The 19,595-nt window shown below is 44.6% G+C and overlaps 1 protein-coding gene and 1 long non-coding RNA gene across 2 annotated transcripts in view; one reads left to right on the top strand and one right to left on the bottom strand.

Moving 5' to 3' along the window:
- Positions 1–13,826, top strand: part of LOC141172612 (uncharacterized) — a 51,691-nt gene extending 37,865 nt beyond the window's left edge. Inside the window, exon 3 of the long non-coding RNA XR_012252497.1 lies at positions 13,661–13,826. This is a non-coding gene — a long non-coding RNA (uncharacterized lncRNA). The remainder of the gene's footprint in view (positions 1–13,660) is intronic.
- The window catches only part of LOC141172610 (indolethylamine N-methyltransferase-like), a 175,342-nt gene continuing 167,944 nt past the window's right edge, over positions 12,198–19,595 (bottom strand). The window contains exons 5-6 of the mRNA XM_073657012.1: positions 13,647–13,854; positions 12,198–12,716 (exon numbers count right to left, since the gene is read on the bottom strand). Coding sequence (XP_073513113.1) covers positions 12,287–12,716; positions 13,647–13,854 — 638 coding nt within the window. The 3' untranslated portion in view covers positions 12,198–12,286. The remainder of the gene's footprint in view (positions 12,717–13,646; positions 13,855–19,595) is intronic.

The raw sequence follows: 19,595 nt of genomic DNA, 5'->3' as shown, positions 1-19,595 counted from the left end.
AGTGGCGGGAAACTCCATGGATGGAGGGAAAAAGCTGCAAATGGCGGACAACCGGCGGGAAACGACCTGTGATGGGGTCCGTTGGCGGGGACCCTCCGGAACCGGCGGGAGACTTCTTTTTGAGGTAACGGTGAACTTTTCTTCAGGCACGCAGTACCCGGTTGTTGCGGGCACGTTATCCTGCTGACTACGCCAAAGTTGACGCGCCCCCTGGGCCAGTGCTGTTAGGGAAACCCGGAGCCGGATCAGATGGGGGTTGTAGTCTCCGAGTGGCTGTGACCCGGTCCGTGCCCAGGGTGTCAAACTCAGTGTGTGGCAGTCCTTATAGATGTTACTAGATGTTCTTTTATGTCGACTACGCCACCCGTTGATTTGCGGTCACTACGGCCGCCGCTGCAGCAGGGTCCGCTGAGGCTGGTGGTGTGTATGCAGCTCAGGTAGTATAACCCCCAACGGGAGGGGTATAGCCTCAGGGGGTCAGTTGCAGAGGATGGGGGTTGTGGTGGTGCAGCGAGGATGGAAATGAGACTCAGAGTCGGGCTGTGCAGTTCAGGGTTTGTTTACTTACTGCAGTTGTTCTGGTCACTCCGGCCTTAAGTGACCACCCGAGCCGTGCTGCGTCCACCAGGTCCTGGACTCGGTCAACTCCCAGGCAACTCCGGAGTGTGGTCCTGAGCTCCCTTTCTGTCCTGTCCTCTTCTCTGGCCTTCCCCACCAGGGATCCACCTATGTCCGGCTCCCTCGGGCCTCTTGGTGGTAAACCCTTGTCTCTGGGTTCCCTGACCCTATTCCTGGTCTGCCTTCCGGGTGGATTTAGTGGGTGATCGTGGCAGATCGGTCCTGCCCACGACCTCCGGTTCCTGGCTAAGGTGTGCTGTAGCCTCTGCCAGCTTGGGATCCGGTACCCTGTTGCCAACTCTTCACCCTCTGGTCTAATTTGGGCTCTTGGAGTTCCTTCTTTCTCCCCCTCTGGGTCTTTCTTTCTCCTCTCTCTCTCTCTTGGCCTTGGAGCTGCTCTTCTCCTCTGCTCTGACAGACTGACCTCACTCTGCAAAAGACCCTGTCCTAAGATGGTGCCCACCTTATATACTCCCTCTATGTGTGAGCTCAGGTGACCAGCACCCAATGAGCTCCTAGCACTACCCAAACTGCTCCCCCTATCTGCCCCTACACTACTGGGATGTTCCACCCCCCTCCCACTCCAGCCAGGAACAGACACTGTCGTACCTGCACATTTCTCTAGTGGGAGTACCATCGGTCTGTTCCCCGGAAATGGGATGTGTGTAGTGCATGCAGCTAACTGAGCTCAGTTCCACACTCCATCCTTACCCGGGAGTGGAATACCACACCTCTGGGTTGAGGTGCAATACCCCTGTAGCAGCCGAATCCTCAGGGTGCTACAGGTATAGAGGACCCTGTAGGCACGGAACCGGTGTCCGGATTGTGTCTTGGCGTGAGCCTGTAATGCTCCTCTGCCTCCTTAACTCCTTTCTCCTCTCTCCTTGCCTCGGCCACACTCGGGGCCCTCAGAACACACACAGCAGCTCACGTGCTGCTTCTTTACTGGTCTCAGCGCCAGCACGCTCTCTGACTTTCTGACTGCCTAACTCCACCCTCCAGTATATATATCCCTAACAGGGCTCCCTCTGGTGGTATGAGGTGGAAGGGTGGAGGTGTTTGCTTGTAGTGAGGGCCTCTTGTGGAGAAGTCCATCCATGCACCCTTTTGGGTCCTGTGGTACCTGTAGTAGCAGCGTGCCACACCAGCAAGTGGATTTGCTGGAAATGTTTTTATATTGGTTTTAATTTTTTCATCCCCTTTCTTTTTTCCCTAATAAATGAGACTGACAGAAATTATCAGTGGGCTACAGACTAAGCGTGAACCTCTCTGATAAAAGGTGTATATTTAGTTCAGTGGATAGGATTTAATAGAGAATTTTAATATAGATGTTTGTATTTTTTCTCCTTTTGTTCTCTTTCCTTATCTAGTGATGTTAAATTCATATGATACTGGTTTCAAATGATATTTTATTAGCGCTCCAAATACTTTTTGAGTGTACTATACGACAAGTGGTGAACTCTGACACTTGCCCTATGATGCGGTTCCTATGATCCTCCCTCCCCTTGCTTGTCTTTTTTTTGTCTCTTTTGAGAGAGTACATAAATGGAGGTGTACGATATATGGTTAGATTTGTTATATTCATGTCCTGATGAAGAAGTCAGTAAGACTTCGAAACGTGTTGATTTTAACAGTGTGACAAACAGAAATAAAATCCATAATGGAAACTTTGGATTCCTGAAATGTTCTCTCCACGTGGTGTACCAGCAGCGCAGGAAAACCGTTTGAAACCCATTTGTCTTTTTCCATATTCAGCTGTTAGCAGGTCTAAATTCAGCTGGAAGTGAAGCAGACCACAGCTCCATACACCATGTAGGTGTTTTGAGCAAAATGATGAGGAGACAGGCACCAAAGAGCAATTTTGCACAGGGCACCATTTAGCCTAAGGCCGGCTCTGACTGTAAACCTCAAGTCTGTGCAGTTGAAGCACAGACCAGCGCAGATGTGCTTTGCTGCTAAGGGAATGTGTAGGGGGAATAGATGAAGATGCTGTGTCAAGAAGGAATTAGTGTGCATAGTATTATATGATAACTAGATGGTGGCCCGATTCTAATGCATCGGGTATTCTAGAATATGTATGCGGCTGACCGGGCGCGACTAATCAGCGAAGCAGTGTTTAAATGGGTTGTGCACTACCTTAAATTAACTTCACAATGTATCCCCTCGGTGCCCCTAATGAATTTTGTCATTACGTCATGTTGTCAATCCTGCTTGTGACCACATCGCTGACGACGCACAGCCAGCACGTAATTCTCCCGCCTGCAGCCGGATCTTGCATCCGTTTACATCACAACTATTTGCGGCTGCAGCCAGGGGTCTCCTGTTCCGCGCACCACAGTGAATGACGGGCTGTGGCCGGGGTTATCCGTCATCGTGTCACATCCAGCATCCACAGCGCGGTCTGTCAATGTGGTTTGTATGGCTGCCTCATTCCTCTAATCCTGGTTTGTATGGCTGACTTATTTTTGATTGTACGCCTTCCTCATCTTAACTTGTATGGCCTCCTTATCCTGGTTTTGTATGACCTACTCATTCTCCCATCTCCACAGCACAGTTAAATAACTAAACCCTAATACTCACCTTGTTTCCTTTCTCTGCTCCAGCGCTGTCTGTCCTGTTTTCAGCAGCTCCTCGCAGGATGTGAGGCACAGCACGCGCTCTCAGATACTGCTGTGATTAGCTGCTGTCTGTAGATTCGCTGCTTTCCACGCCGGGACTAAGTGCGTGGAGAGGCACAAATCTGCATTCACTTTAGTAGCACATGCTGCAGATGCCGCTATGAAGATTTAACAATAATACAATAAATACACAAAATAATACTTTATTATTAACTATTATTGGTTATAGAACTTAATACAACTGAACAAAATTATTAAACAGATGATCAAAATATATAAACTATTCCATGAATATGTAACAATATTTTACAATGAATCATCGGACAAAAGAAGTACGACCCTAGAATATATTTCTTAACAATATCAACCTAAAATATTTTTGTACACAATATTTTTGGTGAATACTTTTGGACTATCTGTAAGCAACTTTCCTTGTAAATGGGTATCCAAAACTTGCACCTTGACATTGGACCTCATTTTAACTCTTGAAAATGCAACATAGAGTTGTCCATGACCAAAAACGGGCTCCGGTAAATATATGCCAACACGGTGTAGAGTTTGACCTTGTGACTTGTTTATTGTCATGGCAAATGCTGGCTTTACTGGAAACTGTCGACGTTGAAGCCTAAATGGAAGACCGGTGTCTGAAGGACATAAATCAATGCGTGGAATGAACACTTCGTCTCCTTTTGCAGATCCAGTGATCACTCTTGATTGAATTATGTGGGAATGGAGTCCAGTAACAATAAGGCGAGTTCCATTACATAGACCATTTCTTGTATTTAGATTCCGCAGCAACATTACGATTGCTCCAACTTTAAGTTGTAGTCTGTGGGATGGCATTCCTGATGGCGTAACACTATTTAAAAATTCAACTGGATAATGCTCTCGTTCATCTTCATTGTCGACATCCACCGAATCATCACTTTTGTACAATTTATACTCTCCAGGCATTCTATCCATCACATGGGAATTTAGCAGAGCTATGTCATCGTTCTTCAGACAGAGAATTGCATAGGAAGAGGCCCTCTCAACACTGCTTTGGTCGTTCACATCTATTTCAACGCGTTGTCCAAAAGCATCACTTACGATGCAGTCAGTGCACAACATGTCTTCTGGTATTTCAATAATGTCTTCTCCAAGGTTATATTCATTGCTAAGTTCACCATTACCAAGTTTAAGAAGCCAGTTGCTGTACTCTGGGTCAGAAGATCGCATGTTGTTAATTAGTTGGAGTTTACTAAACTCTTTCCAAAGGTCTGACATTTTTAAGGTTGACTCGATAATATTTGTTCTTGTTCCATTTGGTACAACTGGAAGGCATTGCCTAAAATCTCCGCCAAGGACAAAAACTTTACCTCCAAAAGGAATTTCATTCTTTTCTGCAATATTTGTAGTCATAACTTCACGCAGAAGTCTGTCAATTAAGCTCAAAGCATATTTGGGTGCCATGGTGCACTCATCAAGTATCAAAAGATTTGCACTGTTTAACTGTTTTCCTGCAAATGTGTCTTGTTTGATTCTGGAAACGGAGATTTCATTGACTGGAACTGGTATCCCAAAGAGTGAATGCATAGTGCGACCTCCTCTTAAAAGGTTTGCTGCAATACCTGTTGTAGCCGATGGCAATACGACTTTTCCCAACCCTCTAACGTGATGCATTAAAACTTCATAGAGGTATGTTTTACCGCTGCCTCCAGGACCGTCAATAAAGAAATATTTTGGCGTTGGATCGGCTTGGTTTTCTACAGCGCTCACAATAGTATCATATGCAATCCGTTGTTCTTGATTTAAGGAGTTTTTCTTCTCTGTTGCCAACAATAATTCATAAGCTTCGTCATACTCTTGAATTTGGGCAACTTGACTTGCAGGCTGTGGCAAATTAAAGTCTGAAAATGTTTTTCCATGCAGTAGTAGGACATTTTGGACATCTTGCATGGCATAAGATTCGCAATTTTGACAATTTCCACTTTTGTTGTGAAGACGTAAGCAGTAATCTTCAATTATATGTTCTTTGAAATTTGTCAAAAAGTTGAGCCGGATTTGTAGACGGTCTAAAGACACAAATGTAGGCAAACAATTCACGAAGTTTCTTAGGCATATGTAGGGTAACTGCGTCTTCTAAAGTAAGTGTCCACATAGTATCATCCAATAGAAGTCCTAAATCCAAAGCTGCAGCTTTAAATGTATCGTGCAATACTCCATTAACTGTTTTCAAATCTTCGTAATTTCTAGCTCCTTTCACATGCAGTAGTAACAGCCGAAGGCAATATCTTTCTTGATCCTTGACACTAACAGTATACATGTGTCCAATTATTCTGCTAAGTCCTCGTTGTCTTGGCTTCCAAGTTTTATTCCAAACGTAATGCTCTGGAATCTCTCGATACAAATACTGCCTTGCGTTTTCGTCACGTTGGTTCAGCAAAAACCATTCCATTAATGTTGACGTTGTGCTTAAATTTTTTGAGACATCTTCGACTTGAGCATTTTCAAAGAAATAAAGCTGCTGTTGATTTGGTAAATGAATAGCTAAACGTGTAATGGCATGGGACTGTGAATGCATTGGAAACGCAAATATTCTCCAAGCAGCTTCTGGAGCACTGACATACCTTGAGTCAACAAACCGTGATGATTCATCGTGATTGACTGTTTTTTGCTGTATTTCAACGTTAGCTTTGTCATGCCCCTTGTAGATATACTTGAAAAGATATTTAACACTTTTTATTGAAGCGCAGATTTCAACGTTGATGTGACAGTTGTAGCGTTTTAATAAGTAGGGGTTGTATGGAACTATCCATGAGTTATTTATAATCTTTTTGTTGTGTACAATGTTATCAATCAGTTGTCTCCGGTAGGATGGGTAGCCATCCAAATCTTTAACAGTGTGCTGTTTCAACTGCTTTGGAAACCCTTTTGTACACTTTCTGTTTTCCATGCATGGACTTTTTGGATTTGCTACACCACATGGGCCATGAACCATATTACAGATAACAATATTATACAATTCAGGATACTTTTCTTGGTTAGGAATTTCAGCCCACACTATGTTGTCAATTTCGTCCTCCGTGCGAAACTTAGAATCCGCGTCTAAAATAATTAGTATATGCGCATGTGGGAGACCTCGTTTCTGAAACTCTATGACGTGTACCATTGCTACGACTGTTCCAAAAAGCCAATTTTTGATGTCTTTAAAAAGGCTGCTGAGTTTTAGTCGAAATACGCGTGCAACTAAGTCCGGCCTGTGTTCAACTTGCTGCCAGGGTTGTAGATTTTCGCTAATTTCCGGCCATTTAGGATTACAGGTCATTGTTAAAAAAATGTCAGGTCTTCCATACTTTGTTACTATTGCCATTGCATCTTGATAACGCTGTTGCATGTTGCGGGGGCTACCTTCAAAAGACGACGGGAGAATTACTGTTTTTCCAATTGGAATTCCTTTTTGAATGGATTGTTTTTGCAAATGTTCTTGAAGAACGCAGTAGTCTTCATCTTTAAGTTGTTTTTGGTTCATTCGTATGAAATTTAGCCGATTAGCTTCAATTTTAACGTATGCGTCGACTAAGTACTGTTGTGTCAGTTTCCCACCGTTTAAAATAGGATTGAAGTAATTTCGCACAGACAGAAGAAAACTGTAGTACTGTAGTTGTGTAATTCTTCTTGAAGTTCCTTGCTGGTGTAGGTTTTCATGCCACCCTTGATCACCGCTTGGAAAGAATAGCGGATACAGAAGAGCATCAAGGTTGCTGTGCAAAATGCTAATACGTTGTGTTTTAGGAATGACAGGGTTGTTTTTGTCTGGCTTAAGATGGACTAATATATCTCTTTGAAAAGGAGGCTCTCCATCATCGTTTTGAAAAACAGCTGCGACCTCACTTACACGTGGTTTGTTGTAACATCGGGGATCTTGTTGACGTTCTTGTTTAATGGCCATGATAATAGAAGGCATTTTGCGTCCCATTTTGTATAGCTCTCTGTTCCCCCTCAGCTTCGACGTCTTTTAGCATGCGATATGCGGCAGCAAATGGGCTGATTGTTTGTAAATGTACGGCAATTAGGTTCATCAGTTCTGCATTACACTTTTCATTTCTTTTCAGTTCATCCTATGTTCTGTAGCCTCATTTGGATCAATTATGTATAATTGTGCAAATGTTGGTGGTTGTCCTAGTTCTGGGTGAAGTGTTCCAGTGCGGTGGTAGATCTGGCCATGAATTTTAAAACAATACGGTCCGAATCCAGGGGGCGGTGCAATGTTGGCACCAAATGAAGCAAACGCATGAGAACTGTTGATACTTCTGATATTTTCCATAAAATTTCTACTGTGTTCATGCGTTCCTTTCATCAACTGCTCAAACAGATCTGAGTAGTGACATCTTGGTAGCATCACTTTTCCTTTTTGGCAGCATTGAGTAAACTGATTGTCAGATGTTTTTTCCTCGATGAAATTCAGAGATTCGCATTTTGAACAAACTACATTCATCTTCCCACAGTAGTGTTGAATAATTATAGTTTCATTGTCTGCTACGTAATGTGCAAGTTGTTGAATGTTCTGCTGGGTTTGCCTTAGTTGGTAGAGGATTCGTTTTTGATAAATTTGTCAATCGTGTTCTGGAGATTCATTCAGCCGACATTGTCTATGGGATTCCGCATCGTGTTCCTGTCTAGCCGCAGTGTGTTGCAGTGTTTCCCGTTCCCGACGTTGTCTGTGAGATTCCGCATCCTGGGCTTGTCTGGCGGCAGTGTGTTGTGGTGTCTCCTGTTTCCAACGCTGTCTGTGAGATTCCACATCCTGGGCTTGTCTGGCGACAGTGTGTTGTGGTGTCTCTTGTTCCTGGCGTTTTTGGTGAGATTCCGCATCCTGGGCTTGTCTGGCGCCAGTGTGATGTGGTGTCTCTTGTTCCCGACGTTGTCTGTGACATTCGGCATCCTGGGCTTGTCTGGCGACAGTGTGTTGTGGTGTCTCCTGTTCCCGACATTTTCTGTGAGATTCCGTATCCTGGGCTTGTCTGCCGGCAGTGTGTTGTGGTGTCTCCTGGTCCCGAAGTTTTCTGTGAGCTTCCGCATCCTAGGCTTGTCTGCCGGCAGTGTGTCGTGGTGTCTCCTGTTGCCGAATTTTTTTGTGAGCTTCCGCATCCTGGGCTTGTCTGGCGGCAGTGTGTGGTGTTGTCTCCTGCTTCCGAAGTTTTCTGTGAGCTTCCGCATCCTGGGCTTGTCTGCCAGCAGTGTGTTGTGGTGTCTCCTGTTCCCTCGCACAGAAGTCCCTCGCACTGTGTGACAGAAGTCCCTCGCACAGTGTGACAGAAGTCCCTCGCACAGTGTGACAGAAGTCCCTCGCACAGTCTGACTGAAGTCCCTCGCACAGTGTGACTGAGAAAACCTGCTCAGTACTTTATGAGCAGTTTGTGAGTCACATGACCACATGGGCGGAGTTAGCCCTGCTATCTCCCGAAGGTGGCGTAGCTATTTGAAATGTTGCGGTAATTGGCCGGAGAGCGTGTTTAAATTTGGCGCGAAAATCTGTGATTGGTCGCGGGCGGCGTCCGCGACCAATCATAGAAGCGGGTTTTGAATCTCGCGTGCCATGTTACTAAGGAGCGGACAGTGTGTTTGAATTTAGCGTTAAAATCTCTGATTGGTCGCGGCAGGAGGGCGCGACCAATCAGCGAATCGTATTGGTGAGGACCGGGGAGCGGCTGCCTGTGCGGCTACTTCCGCTCCGAGAAGCCGGGAGATGAGAGACTGCTCGCAGCAGAAGTATCCCGACCCGCAGCGCCGCTCCCCGGTCCTCCCTTCACACCCTAGCCGCATGAATGTCAGCGGCGCTGCCTGTGCGGATACTTCCGCTGCGATAAGCCGGGACACGAGCGACTGCTCGCAGCAGAAGTATCCCGACCCGCAGCGCCGCTCCCCGGTCCTCCCTTCACACCCTAGCCGCATGAATGTCAGCGGCGCTGCCTGTGCGGATACTTCCGCTGCGATAAGCTGGGAAATGAGCAGGCGCTCGCAGGAGAAGTATCCCGACCCGCAGCGCCGCTCCCCGGTCCTCCCTTGACACGCTAGCTGCTGATCTCCCGACAGTAGCCGCATGGTGTTACTAAGGTCCGGACATTTGTGTTCAAAATCGCTGATTGGTCGCGGGCGCTGCCCACGACCAATCACCGATTTGGGCGCCACATTTAAATAGTGGACGCGACCAATCACCGATCTTGGCGCCACATTTAAACACCGCTGTGCTGATTGGTCGCCGACGCTGCCCGCGATCAATCACCGATTTGGGCGCCACATTTAAATAGCATCCTTGACCAATCAGCACAGCGGTGTTTAAATGTGTCTGCAAGATCGGTGATTGGTCGCGGGCGCTATTTAAATGTGGCGCCCAAATTGGTGATTGGTCGCGGGCAGCGTCCGTGACCAATCATCACAGCAGTGTTTAAATGTGGCGCCCAAATAGGTGATTGGTCGCGGCCGCTATTTAAATGTGGCGGCCAAATCAGTGATTGGTCGCGGTCAGCGTCCGTGACCAATCAGCACAGCGGTGTTTAAATGTGGCGCCCAAATCGGTGATTGGTCGCGGGCAGCGTCCGCGACCAATCAGCACAGCGGTTTTTAAATGTGTCTGCAAGATCGGTGATTGGTCGCGGGCGCTATTTAAATGTGGCGCACAAATCGGTGATTGGTCACGGTCTTCGGCCGCGACCAATCACTGATCTTGCCGCAAAAGTTAAGCACCGCTGAGCTGATTGGTCACGGACGCTATTTAAATGTGGCGCCCAAATCGGTGATTGGTCGCGGGCAGTGTCTGCGACCAATCAGCACAGCGGTGTTTAAATGTGGTGCCCAAATCGGTGATTGGTCGCGGGCAGCGTCCGCGACCAATCATCAGAGCAGTGTTTAAATGTGACGCCCAAATCGGTGATTGGTCGCGGGCAGCATCCGCGACCAATCAGCACAGCGGTGTTTAACTTTTGCGGCAAGATCAGTGATTGGTCGCGGCCGAAGACCACGACCAATCATCGAATCGTATTGTGAGGACCGGGGAGCGGAATCGTATTGGTGAGGACCGGGGAGCGCTGCTGCCTGTGCGGCTACTTCCGCTGCGAGAAGCCGGGAGATGAGCGACTGCTCGCAGCAGAAGTATCCCGACCCGCAGCGCCGCTCCCCGGTCCTCCCTTGACACACTAGCCGCATGGATGTCAGCGCCGCTGCCTGTACGGCTACTGCCACTGCGAGAAGCCTGGACATGAGCGGCTGCTCGCAGCAGAAGTATCCCGACCCGCAGCGCCGCTCCCCGGTCCTCCCTTCCGCATGGAGGTCAGCGGCGCCGGCGGTCCATCTGCTGCTACCGGCCGGGAGATGAGCGCCTCGCTCCGGTCATCTCCCGGCTGCATCTCCGTCCCGCAGATGAGCCGCTAACGGCCGCCATCTTTTTTCAGAAATCCCGCGGCACTGATTGGCCGCTGCCGGACCAATGAGTGACGCGGGATTTCCAGAACAGACAGACAGAAAGACAGACAGACAGCCAGATGGGATAAGACGATTATATATATAGATGTGCTATGTTATATGTTTGATAAAGAGTGTTGCATTTTATCCTTATGGCTGATTTGTGTCTCTGTTTCCAAGAGGTTCTACTTCAAGGCCTTCATTGGGAATAAGGAGGTCTGTCCACTAGGGGAACCATTACATAGCATAGAGATATAGTTTGCACCACACAGGGTAGTATACAGTTAACAGAAAGGATTAGCCCACTAGCTGGGAGGGGTTAGATCAGTTAATAAGGGAAGCACTTCCTGTTTTTAGTCAGTGGAGTTGAGGAGAGAGTCAAGTTCAGAGCCAAGTGTGTGAGTGGAGTTCAAAGAAAGTGCTTGATAGTGACAGCATTCTACAGGTTCCAAGAAAGCAGATGGTGCAAAGGCGAAACGGTTCTGTCAGTGCAAGTCTCCAAACAGTTTTGAGGACACATCTTAAGCTTCGTGAGGACACCGGAGCAGTCTTGGGCCTAAGGCCCAGAAGAGGCATTGAGTGCCATGTCTCTGTCTTCCTTGTGAGGAAGAGTCTCATTGAGAGGGAAAGATGTTGAATGTCAGGGAAGCTGTAATGCCAGATAGAAGGACCATGGTAAGAACAGGAGCTGTTGAGCTGGGGGCAGGTCTGGCAGAACGGAGTCAAGGACTGATAGCACACTGTACAAAGGGAACATCATCCAGAGAGAATTCTGTCTCATTCCATGTGCAGCAACCACATGTATCCAAATTACACAGGAAAACTGGACATGTTGAACCAGACCTAAGGTATCCTGTCATGTCTGTAGCTTTATCCGGTCCCATGGACGGGGAGGTAACAAGGACACCCAAACTGCAAGTGAGTAAAGAAAGCACCCCACATCACACTCAACTCAGATTATTGCTTAGAAGAGGGGATTCAGGGCAAAGAGAACTCAGTTCCGGCCTACAGCAACCGGCCCTGTACCCCCCTTCACATGCACCAAAATCCCTCCTGGGTCATCAGTAGAAGGGCAGAATGAAGCACATCTGCGCAACAGTCCATGAGCTGAAGAAATGCTGGTTGATGCAATTTGACAATGACCTCATGCACACCGGTAAATCAACCAAAGAATGGTTGAAAAGGAGTAAGATTTGTGGTTTGGAATGGCAAAGTCAAAAACCTCCCCTTAACCCTCCTGAGATACTGTGACATGACCGGTAGAGGGCTATACATGCAAATCATCCTAGCAATATTGATGAACTTAAAAACATTTGCAGGGAAGAATGGTCCAAAAGTCCTCCTTAATATAGAGAACATCTTATTAGTAGCTGCTGGAAATATTTGGCGGAGGTGACCACTACTAACAGGAGATATTGAGCTCAAGGCTACACTTTACTCGATGTGCCAAACAAAGAACGATACAACTTTGCTTGCAACTTCGATAACAATCAGACACATTAGTAACCAAAGAGAATTCCAAAAGGTTCACTTACTTTTATTTCACATCTAATTTTTGTCAATTTAACATAATATGTTTACATTTCAAAGCAATGCCGAAGAATTTGGTGTTACTTTGGTTTTCGGGCATGAATAAAATATATACCTCCAAAAGCAGCAATGTGCATCATTGATTTATCAACACGTGGCGCAAACATTGCTTTTTCAATCTGGTAACCAGCTTCTTTGAAGGCCATCTCCAGATCTTCCTTTTTTGAGGACATTACACTAATCCGCTTGTCACCAATGTGATAAAAATTAGCATTTAGCACACTTGAAATTAAAAGGTGACCTCCAGGTTTTATCAAGTCCTTGAAAATTTTCAGAACTTCGCAGTACAACTTTATGTCTTTACATGCACCTTCGAGACAGAGACAACACAGGAGACAATCCACCGGTGGTACAACGATAGGGTCGAAAGGGTTTCTCTGAAGAACGTCACATTTCAGGTATTCTTTCACCTTACTGCGGAGTTTCTCTGCCTTTTTGTCGTAATCCTCCCTTTAAACATGCAAGATTATTATTATTTCACTTATTGATATGCTAATAAAACAGTAGACATCCAACATCTAGATGCTAGACGATACGGATAACATACAGTAATAATATGTTTTCTTCTACAGCCCACCACAATGAGCCTTTGTGAAGAGGTTTTCCAAAAGAATGACTTTCCCTTTGGTGGACTGGAGACCTCCATGTATTACATGGATGAATATTCATTTGACTGCTACTAGTAAACTTAACCTGCAGCAGTTGCAACAGAGGGGTCATCTGGTCACTGTCCTAACATGGCAGCTTGACTGCTTCTCTAATTAGTGATTACCTTGCTTGGGATGTCAGTTTAGGTGGATACCTTGGTAGGTTTGCAGTTGTGCCATACTCCTTCTATTTTTGGATGATGGATTGAACAGTGTTCCATGAGATGTTCAGAACTTGGGCTATTTTTTATAACCTAACCCTGCTTTACTCTTCTCCACAACTTTATCCCTGACTTGTCTGGTGAGTTTCTGGGTTTTTATGATGCTGTTTGATCTCTAATGTTCTCTCACACATACCTCTGAGGCCTTTAAAGAACAGCTGTAGTTATACTGAGAAGAAATTACACACAGGTGGACTCAAAATACTAATTATATGACTTCTGGAGGCAACTGGTCACTCAGGATTTTATTTAGGGGTATGAAACTGCAGGTGGAGCTGAATACAAATGCATGTCACAAATTTTAGATTTAAGTTTTTAAAATATTTAGAAAACTATTTATTACTTTACACTTCATGAATACTTGCTACTTAGTGTTTGTTTATCACATAAAATCCCATTAAAATACATTCCAGTTTGGAGGTATAAAGTGACAAAATGTGGAAACGTTCATGTATGAATACTTTTTCAAGGCAGTGTATAAAGTTGTAGTAAAGTTGATTAATTTTTTTTACCTATTTCCTTCCAGCTCACATACAGATTTGATGAGATGAGACCAGTCAAAAGCATCTGGATCCTTCTTCAGCCATTTTTGGAATTCGACACAATTTTCTTCAAGTAAATCTGAGACGATGATTTTATCAAACACTTCACAAGCTGAAAGGAGATGATAAATGGAGGCTCCTGTGCCAATATCAAGCAGTGTGTCTCCTCTTACTCCACCTTGCAAAAAAATTTAAAATATCAGATTAAGAGTTGCATGTGTCCGGAGCGTAAGTGCGAACCAAAGTAAGTGTGTGACTTGTTTTTCAGTGAAGAGGTATTGGGAATCCTGCAGAAAATACCTGTGTGAATTGCGGTGAGTGCTGCATTGTAACCTGCTGAGTGCTTTTCTGCCTGTTTAGATTTATTGGGCTTTTTAGAACCTATTTTCTCACTACAGTTTTAGTTTCTTAGTTTACTACCTGTGTATTTAAGGGTTAACTAGATTGCACTAAAATCCTGAGGTGTAGCTTTACTCACAAGGGGTTAATTAAGGGGAAGGGGGTCATAATTAAGGGTTTATAAGGGGCAGCTGGTTGGGCATCCAGTCCTTTGGAAGTGAATTGAGGTGAAGGGTGCATTGCTGGAAAAGGGAAAAAAAAACAAAAAACAAAAAAAACCTCTTTAAATCTCTTAGTTTGCGAGTGTGAACGAGCTGAGTGTGTCCGGAGCGTAAGTGTGAACGAAAGTAAGTGTGTGACTTGTTTTTCAGTGACTTTGGATTCAGGGAGTTTGGAAGGGAGGACTTTGGACTGAATTGCTGACTGTATTTCATTAATTCTTTACTTTTCTTTTTACTTAACATTCTGTATATTGCAATCCCCATTAGGAAATGAGCTCCATTATTGACAATGCTATCCAGTGTACATCTTGCCACATGTATGTATTCCTTGAACAGCCGGTCGAGGTTGCTTACTGCTGCGCGAGATGTGTGCACGTTGTGCGTTTGGAAGCCCAGATACTGGATCTAAATGAGCAGCTGGCACCACTGAGATCCATTGACAACATGGAAAGGAGTCTGCTGCTCACTGAGCAGCAGCTCGCTGGGGTAGATGTGGGGGAGGGTGGTAGTCGGGAGCTGCAGGACAGTGAGGTCGCTAGTTGGGTGACAGAAGGGGTGGTAGAGGGAAGAGTGCCAGGGAGGCTAGTCCTGATCTGGCACACCCCAATAAGTTTGCAAAGTTGGCAGATGAGGGGAGTGACAGTACAGGGGTAGCACTACTGCAGCAAGGCATGTCCCCTGAAAGCCGGAGGAGTGTCAGCTCCAGTAAAGAGGGAAATAGGAGAGTAGGGCAGGCCAGGCAGGTGCTGGTAGTGGGAGACTCAATTATTAGGTGAACAGATAGGGCAATCTGTCACAAAGACAGGGATCGTCGAACAGTGTGCTGCCTCCCTGGCGCTCGAGTCCGGCACATCGCTGATCGGGTTGACAGATTACTGGGAGGGGCTGGTGAGGACCCAGCGGTGATGGTGTACATTGGCACAAATGACAAAGTTAGAGGTAGGTGGAAGGTCCTTAAAGATGATTTCAGGGAATTAGGCTGCAAGCTGAAAGCAAGGACCTCCAAGGTGGTATTCTCTGAAATACTACCGGTACCATGTGCCACGCCAGAGAGGCAACGGGAGATTAGGGAGATAAATAAGTGGCTCAAGAACTGGTGTAGGAAGGAGTGATTTGGGTTCCTGGAGAACTGGGCCGACTTCTCAGTTGGCTACAGACTCTACGCTAGGGACCGGCTGCACCTTAATGGGGAGGGTGCAGCTGTGCTGGGGGAGAAAATGGCTAGAAGGTTGGAGGAGTGTTTAAACTAGGGATTGGGGGGGAGGGTATTCATTTTATAGGTGGGGAAGATAGTGCAGATTGTGACCTGGGCACAAATAAAGAAATTGGGGGTGTGGTTAGAACAGTCAATAAAGTAAGAAGGAATAGAGGTACAGAGAGATACATAAAATGCATGTACACTAATGCCAGAAGCCTCACCAACAAAATGGAGGAATTAGAATTTTGTTGGAAAATAATTATGACATGGTAGGGATATCTGAGACGTGGCTGGACGAGAGCCATGACTGGGCAGTTAATTTACAGGGCTATAGTCTGTTCAGAAATGACCGTACAAACAAGCGAGGGGGGGTGTTTATATGTAAAATCATCCTTAAAACCTGCCTTGCGGGAGGATATATGTGAATCTAATGAAAATGTAGAATCCCTGTGGGTGGAGATAAGGGGAGGGGGAAAAAATAATAAATTACTGATAGGGGTTTGTTATAAGTCTCCAAAAATAATGGAAGTAGCGGAGAATATCCTCGTAAAGCAAATAGATGAAGCAGCGACTCAAGGAGAAGTCATTATTATGGGAGACTTCAACTACCCTGAAATACATTGGGGGACAGAAACATGTAGTTCAAGCAAAGGAAATAGGTTTTTGACAACTATGAGAGACAATTACCTTTCACAACTGGTTCAGGACCCAACAAGAAGGGGGGCACTGCTAGACCTAATATTAACCAATAGGCCAGACCGCATATCAAATATACGAGTTGGGGGTCACTTGGGTAATAGTGATCACAAAATAATACGTTTTCATGTAACCTTTAATAAGATGTGTAGTAGAGGGGTTACAAGGACACTAAACTTCAGGAAGGCAAATTTCCAACGGTTAAGAGATGATCTTAGTGCAATAAACTGGGACGATATCCTGAGACATAAAGCTACACAAAGCAAATGGGAGACATTTATTAACATCCTGAATAGGACCTGTGCACAATATATACCCCTTGGGAATAAACATGCTAGAAATAGGAGGAAACCACTATGGCTAAATAGAGCTGTAAAGGGCGCAATAAGTGACAAAAAGAAAGCATTTAGAGAACTAAAGCAAGTAGGTAGTGATGAGGCATTAAATAAATATAGAAAATTAAATAAATTATGTAAAAAACAAATCAAGGCAGCAAAGATTGAGGCAGAGAGAATCATTGCCAGAGAAAGTAAAAATAACCCCAAAATATTCTTTAACTACATAAATAGTAAAAAACTAAAAAATGATAGTGTTGGCCCCCTTAAAAATAGTCTGGGTGAAATGGTGGATGAGGATGAGGAAAAAGCCAATATGCTAAATGATTTTTTTTCAACCGTATTTACACAAGAAAATCGCATGACAGAAAACATGATTAGTGATAACAAAAATTCTCCAGTAAATGTCACTTGCTTAACCCAGCAGGAAGTACGGCGGCATCTAAAAATCACTAAAGTTGACAAATCCCCGGGCCCGGATGGGATACACCCGCGAGTACTGCAGGAATTAAGTAATGTCATAGATAGACCATTATTTTTAATCTTTAAAGATTCCATAATAACAGGGTCTGTACCACAGGACTGGCGTATAGCAAATGTGGTGCCAATATTCAAAAAGGAGACAAAAACTGAACTTGGAAATTATAGGCCAGTAAGCTTAACCTCTACTGTGGGTAAAATCCTAGAGGGTTTCATAAGAGATGCTATGATAGAGTATCTGAAGAAGAATAACCTCATGACCCAATATCAACATGGTTTACGAGGGACCGTTCCTGTCAAACTAATCAGATCAGCTTTTATGAGGAGGCCAGTTCTGGACTGGAGCAAGGAAATGTAGTGGATGTTGTGTATATGGACTTTTCAAAAGCTTTTGATACGATTCCACACAAAAGGTTGATACATAAAATGAGAAAATTGGGGATAGGGGAAAATATATGTATGTGGGTTAAGAATTGGCTCAGTGATAGGAAACAAAGGGTGGTTATTAATGGAAAACACTCAGACTGGGTCTCAGTTAACAGTGGGGTACCACAGGGGTCAGTATTGGGCCCCCTTCTTTTTAACATATTTATTAATGACCTTGTAGGGGGCATACAGAGTAATATTTCAATATTTGCAGATGACACTAAACTCTGCAGGGTAACCAATACAGAGGAGGACAATTTTATATTACAGGAGGATCTATGTAAACTAGAAGCTTGGGCTGATAAATGGCAAATGAGCTTTAATGGGGATAAATGTAAGGTAATGCACTTGGGCAGAGGAAATAAAATGTATAATTATATGCTTAATTGTAAAACACTGGGCAAAACTGTAACTGAAAAAGACCTGGGTGTATTGGTGGACGACAAGCTCACGTTTAGTGGCCCGTGTCAGGCTGCTGCTGCAAAGGCAAATAAAATAATGGGATGCATTAAAAGAGGCATAGATGCTCATGAGGAGAACATAATTTTACCTCTATACAAGTCATTAGTGCGACCACACTTAGAATACTGTGTACAGTTCTGGTCTCCGGTGTATAAGAAAGACATAGCTGAACTAGAGCGGGTGCAGAGAAGAGCGACCAAGGTTATTAGAGTACTGGGGGGGTCTGCAATACCAAGACAGGTTATTACACTTGGGGTTATTTACTGTGGAAAAAAGAAGGCTTAGGGGTGATCTTATTACTATGTACAAGTATATGAGGGGACAGTACAAAGACCTTTTTACTGATCTTTTTACTCTGAGGCCTGAGACGGGGACAAGGGGGCATCTTCTACGTCTGGAGGAAAGAAGGTTTAATCATAATCACAGACGGGGATTCTTTACTGTAAGAGCAGTGAGACTATGGAACTCTCTGTCGCATGATGTTGTAATGAGTGATTCACTGTTAAAATTTAAGAAGGGCTTGGATGCCTTTCTTGAAAAGTATAATATTACAGGTTATAAATACTAGATTCCTTGATAGGGCGTTGATCCAGGGAACTAGTCTGATTATCGTATGGAGTCGGGAAGGAATTTTTTTCCCCAATGTGGAGCTTAGTGTTTGCCACATGTTTTTTTTTTGCCTTCCTCTGGATCAACAAGTTAGACTATGGGTTGAACTAGATGGACTTAGTCTTCCTTCAACCTTAAAAAACTATGTAATATTAGGAATTCCAAATTACGGCCAATTCTACGCAAGAGTAAAAGGATTATTCATCTAGGTTATGCCGATTTTCATTATGTGCATATTTACCAGTTGTTTATGTCTGTTGTCATTGTGCAGTTTTTTATATGACCCCTGATATGATTCATTTACCAGTGGATGGTTTATAAGGAGGGGTAGGTTCAGTTGTGTGAGCTCCATAACCCATTATTAAAGATGAGATCTACAGTGGGTTAAATAAGTATTTGATACACTGCCAATTTTGAAAGTTTTCCCACCTACAATGATTGGAGAGGTCTGTAATTTTTATCGTAGGTACGCTTCAATTGTGAGAGACGGAATCTAAAAAATCCAAAAAATCACATTGTATGATTTTTACATAATTAAATTGCATTTTATTGCATGAAATAATTATTTGGTCACTTACCAACCAGGTAGAATTCTAGCTCTCACAGACCTGTTAGTTTTTCTTTAAGAAGCTCTCCTACTCTGCACTCATTATCTGAATTCATTGCACTTGTTTGAACTCGTTACCTGTATCAAAGACACCTCTCCACACACTCAATCAATCACACTCCAACCTCTCCACCATTCCCAAGACCAAAGAGCTATCTAAGGATACCAGGGACAAAATTGTAGACCTGCACAAGGCTGGGATGGGCTACAGGACAATAGGCAAGCAGCTTGGTGAGAAGGCAACAACCGTTGGCACAATTATTAGAAGAAACACAAGATGGCTGTCAATCTTCATCAGTCTGGGACTCCATGCAAGATCCCACCTCATAGGGTAAGGATGATTCTGAGAAAGGTTAGGAATCAACCCAGAACTATACTGGAGAACTTGGTAGATGACCTGAAGAGAGCTGAGATCACAGTCTCAAACATTACCATTAGTAACACACTACGCCATCATGGATTAAAATCTAGCAGGGCAAGTAAGGTCCCCCTGCTCATGCCAGCACATCTCCAGACCCCTTTGAAGTTTGCTAATAGCCATCTGGA

Source organism: Phyllobates terribilis, unplaced genomic scaffold (genome assembly GCF_046119375.1).
Source record: "Phyllobates terribilis strain yellow unplaced genomic scaffold, ASM4611937v1 Scaffold_12__6_contigs__length_324123572, whole genome shotgun sequence".
Lineage (NCBI taxonomy): Eukaryota > Metazoa > Chordata > Amphibia > Anura > Dendrobatidae > Phyllobates > Phyllobates terribilis.
The sequence above is the reverse complement of the archived record's forward strand: the minus strand, read 5'-3'. Positions and strand labels throughout refer to the sequence as shown.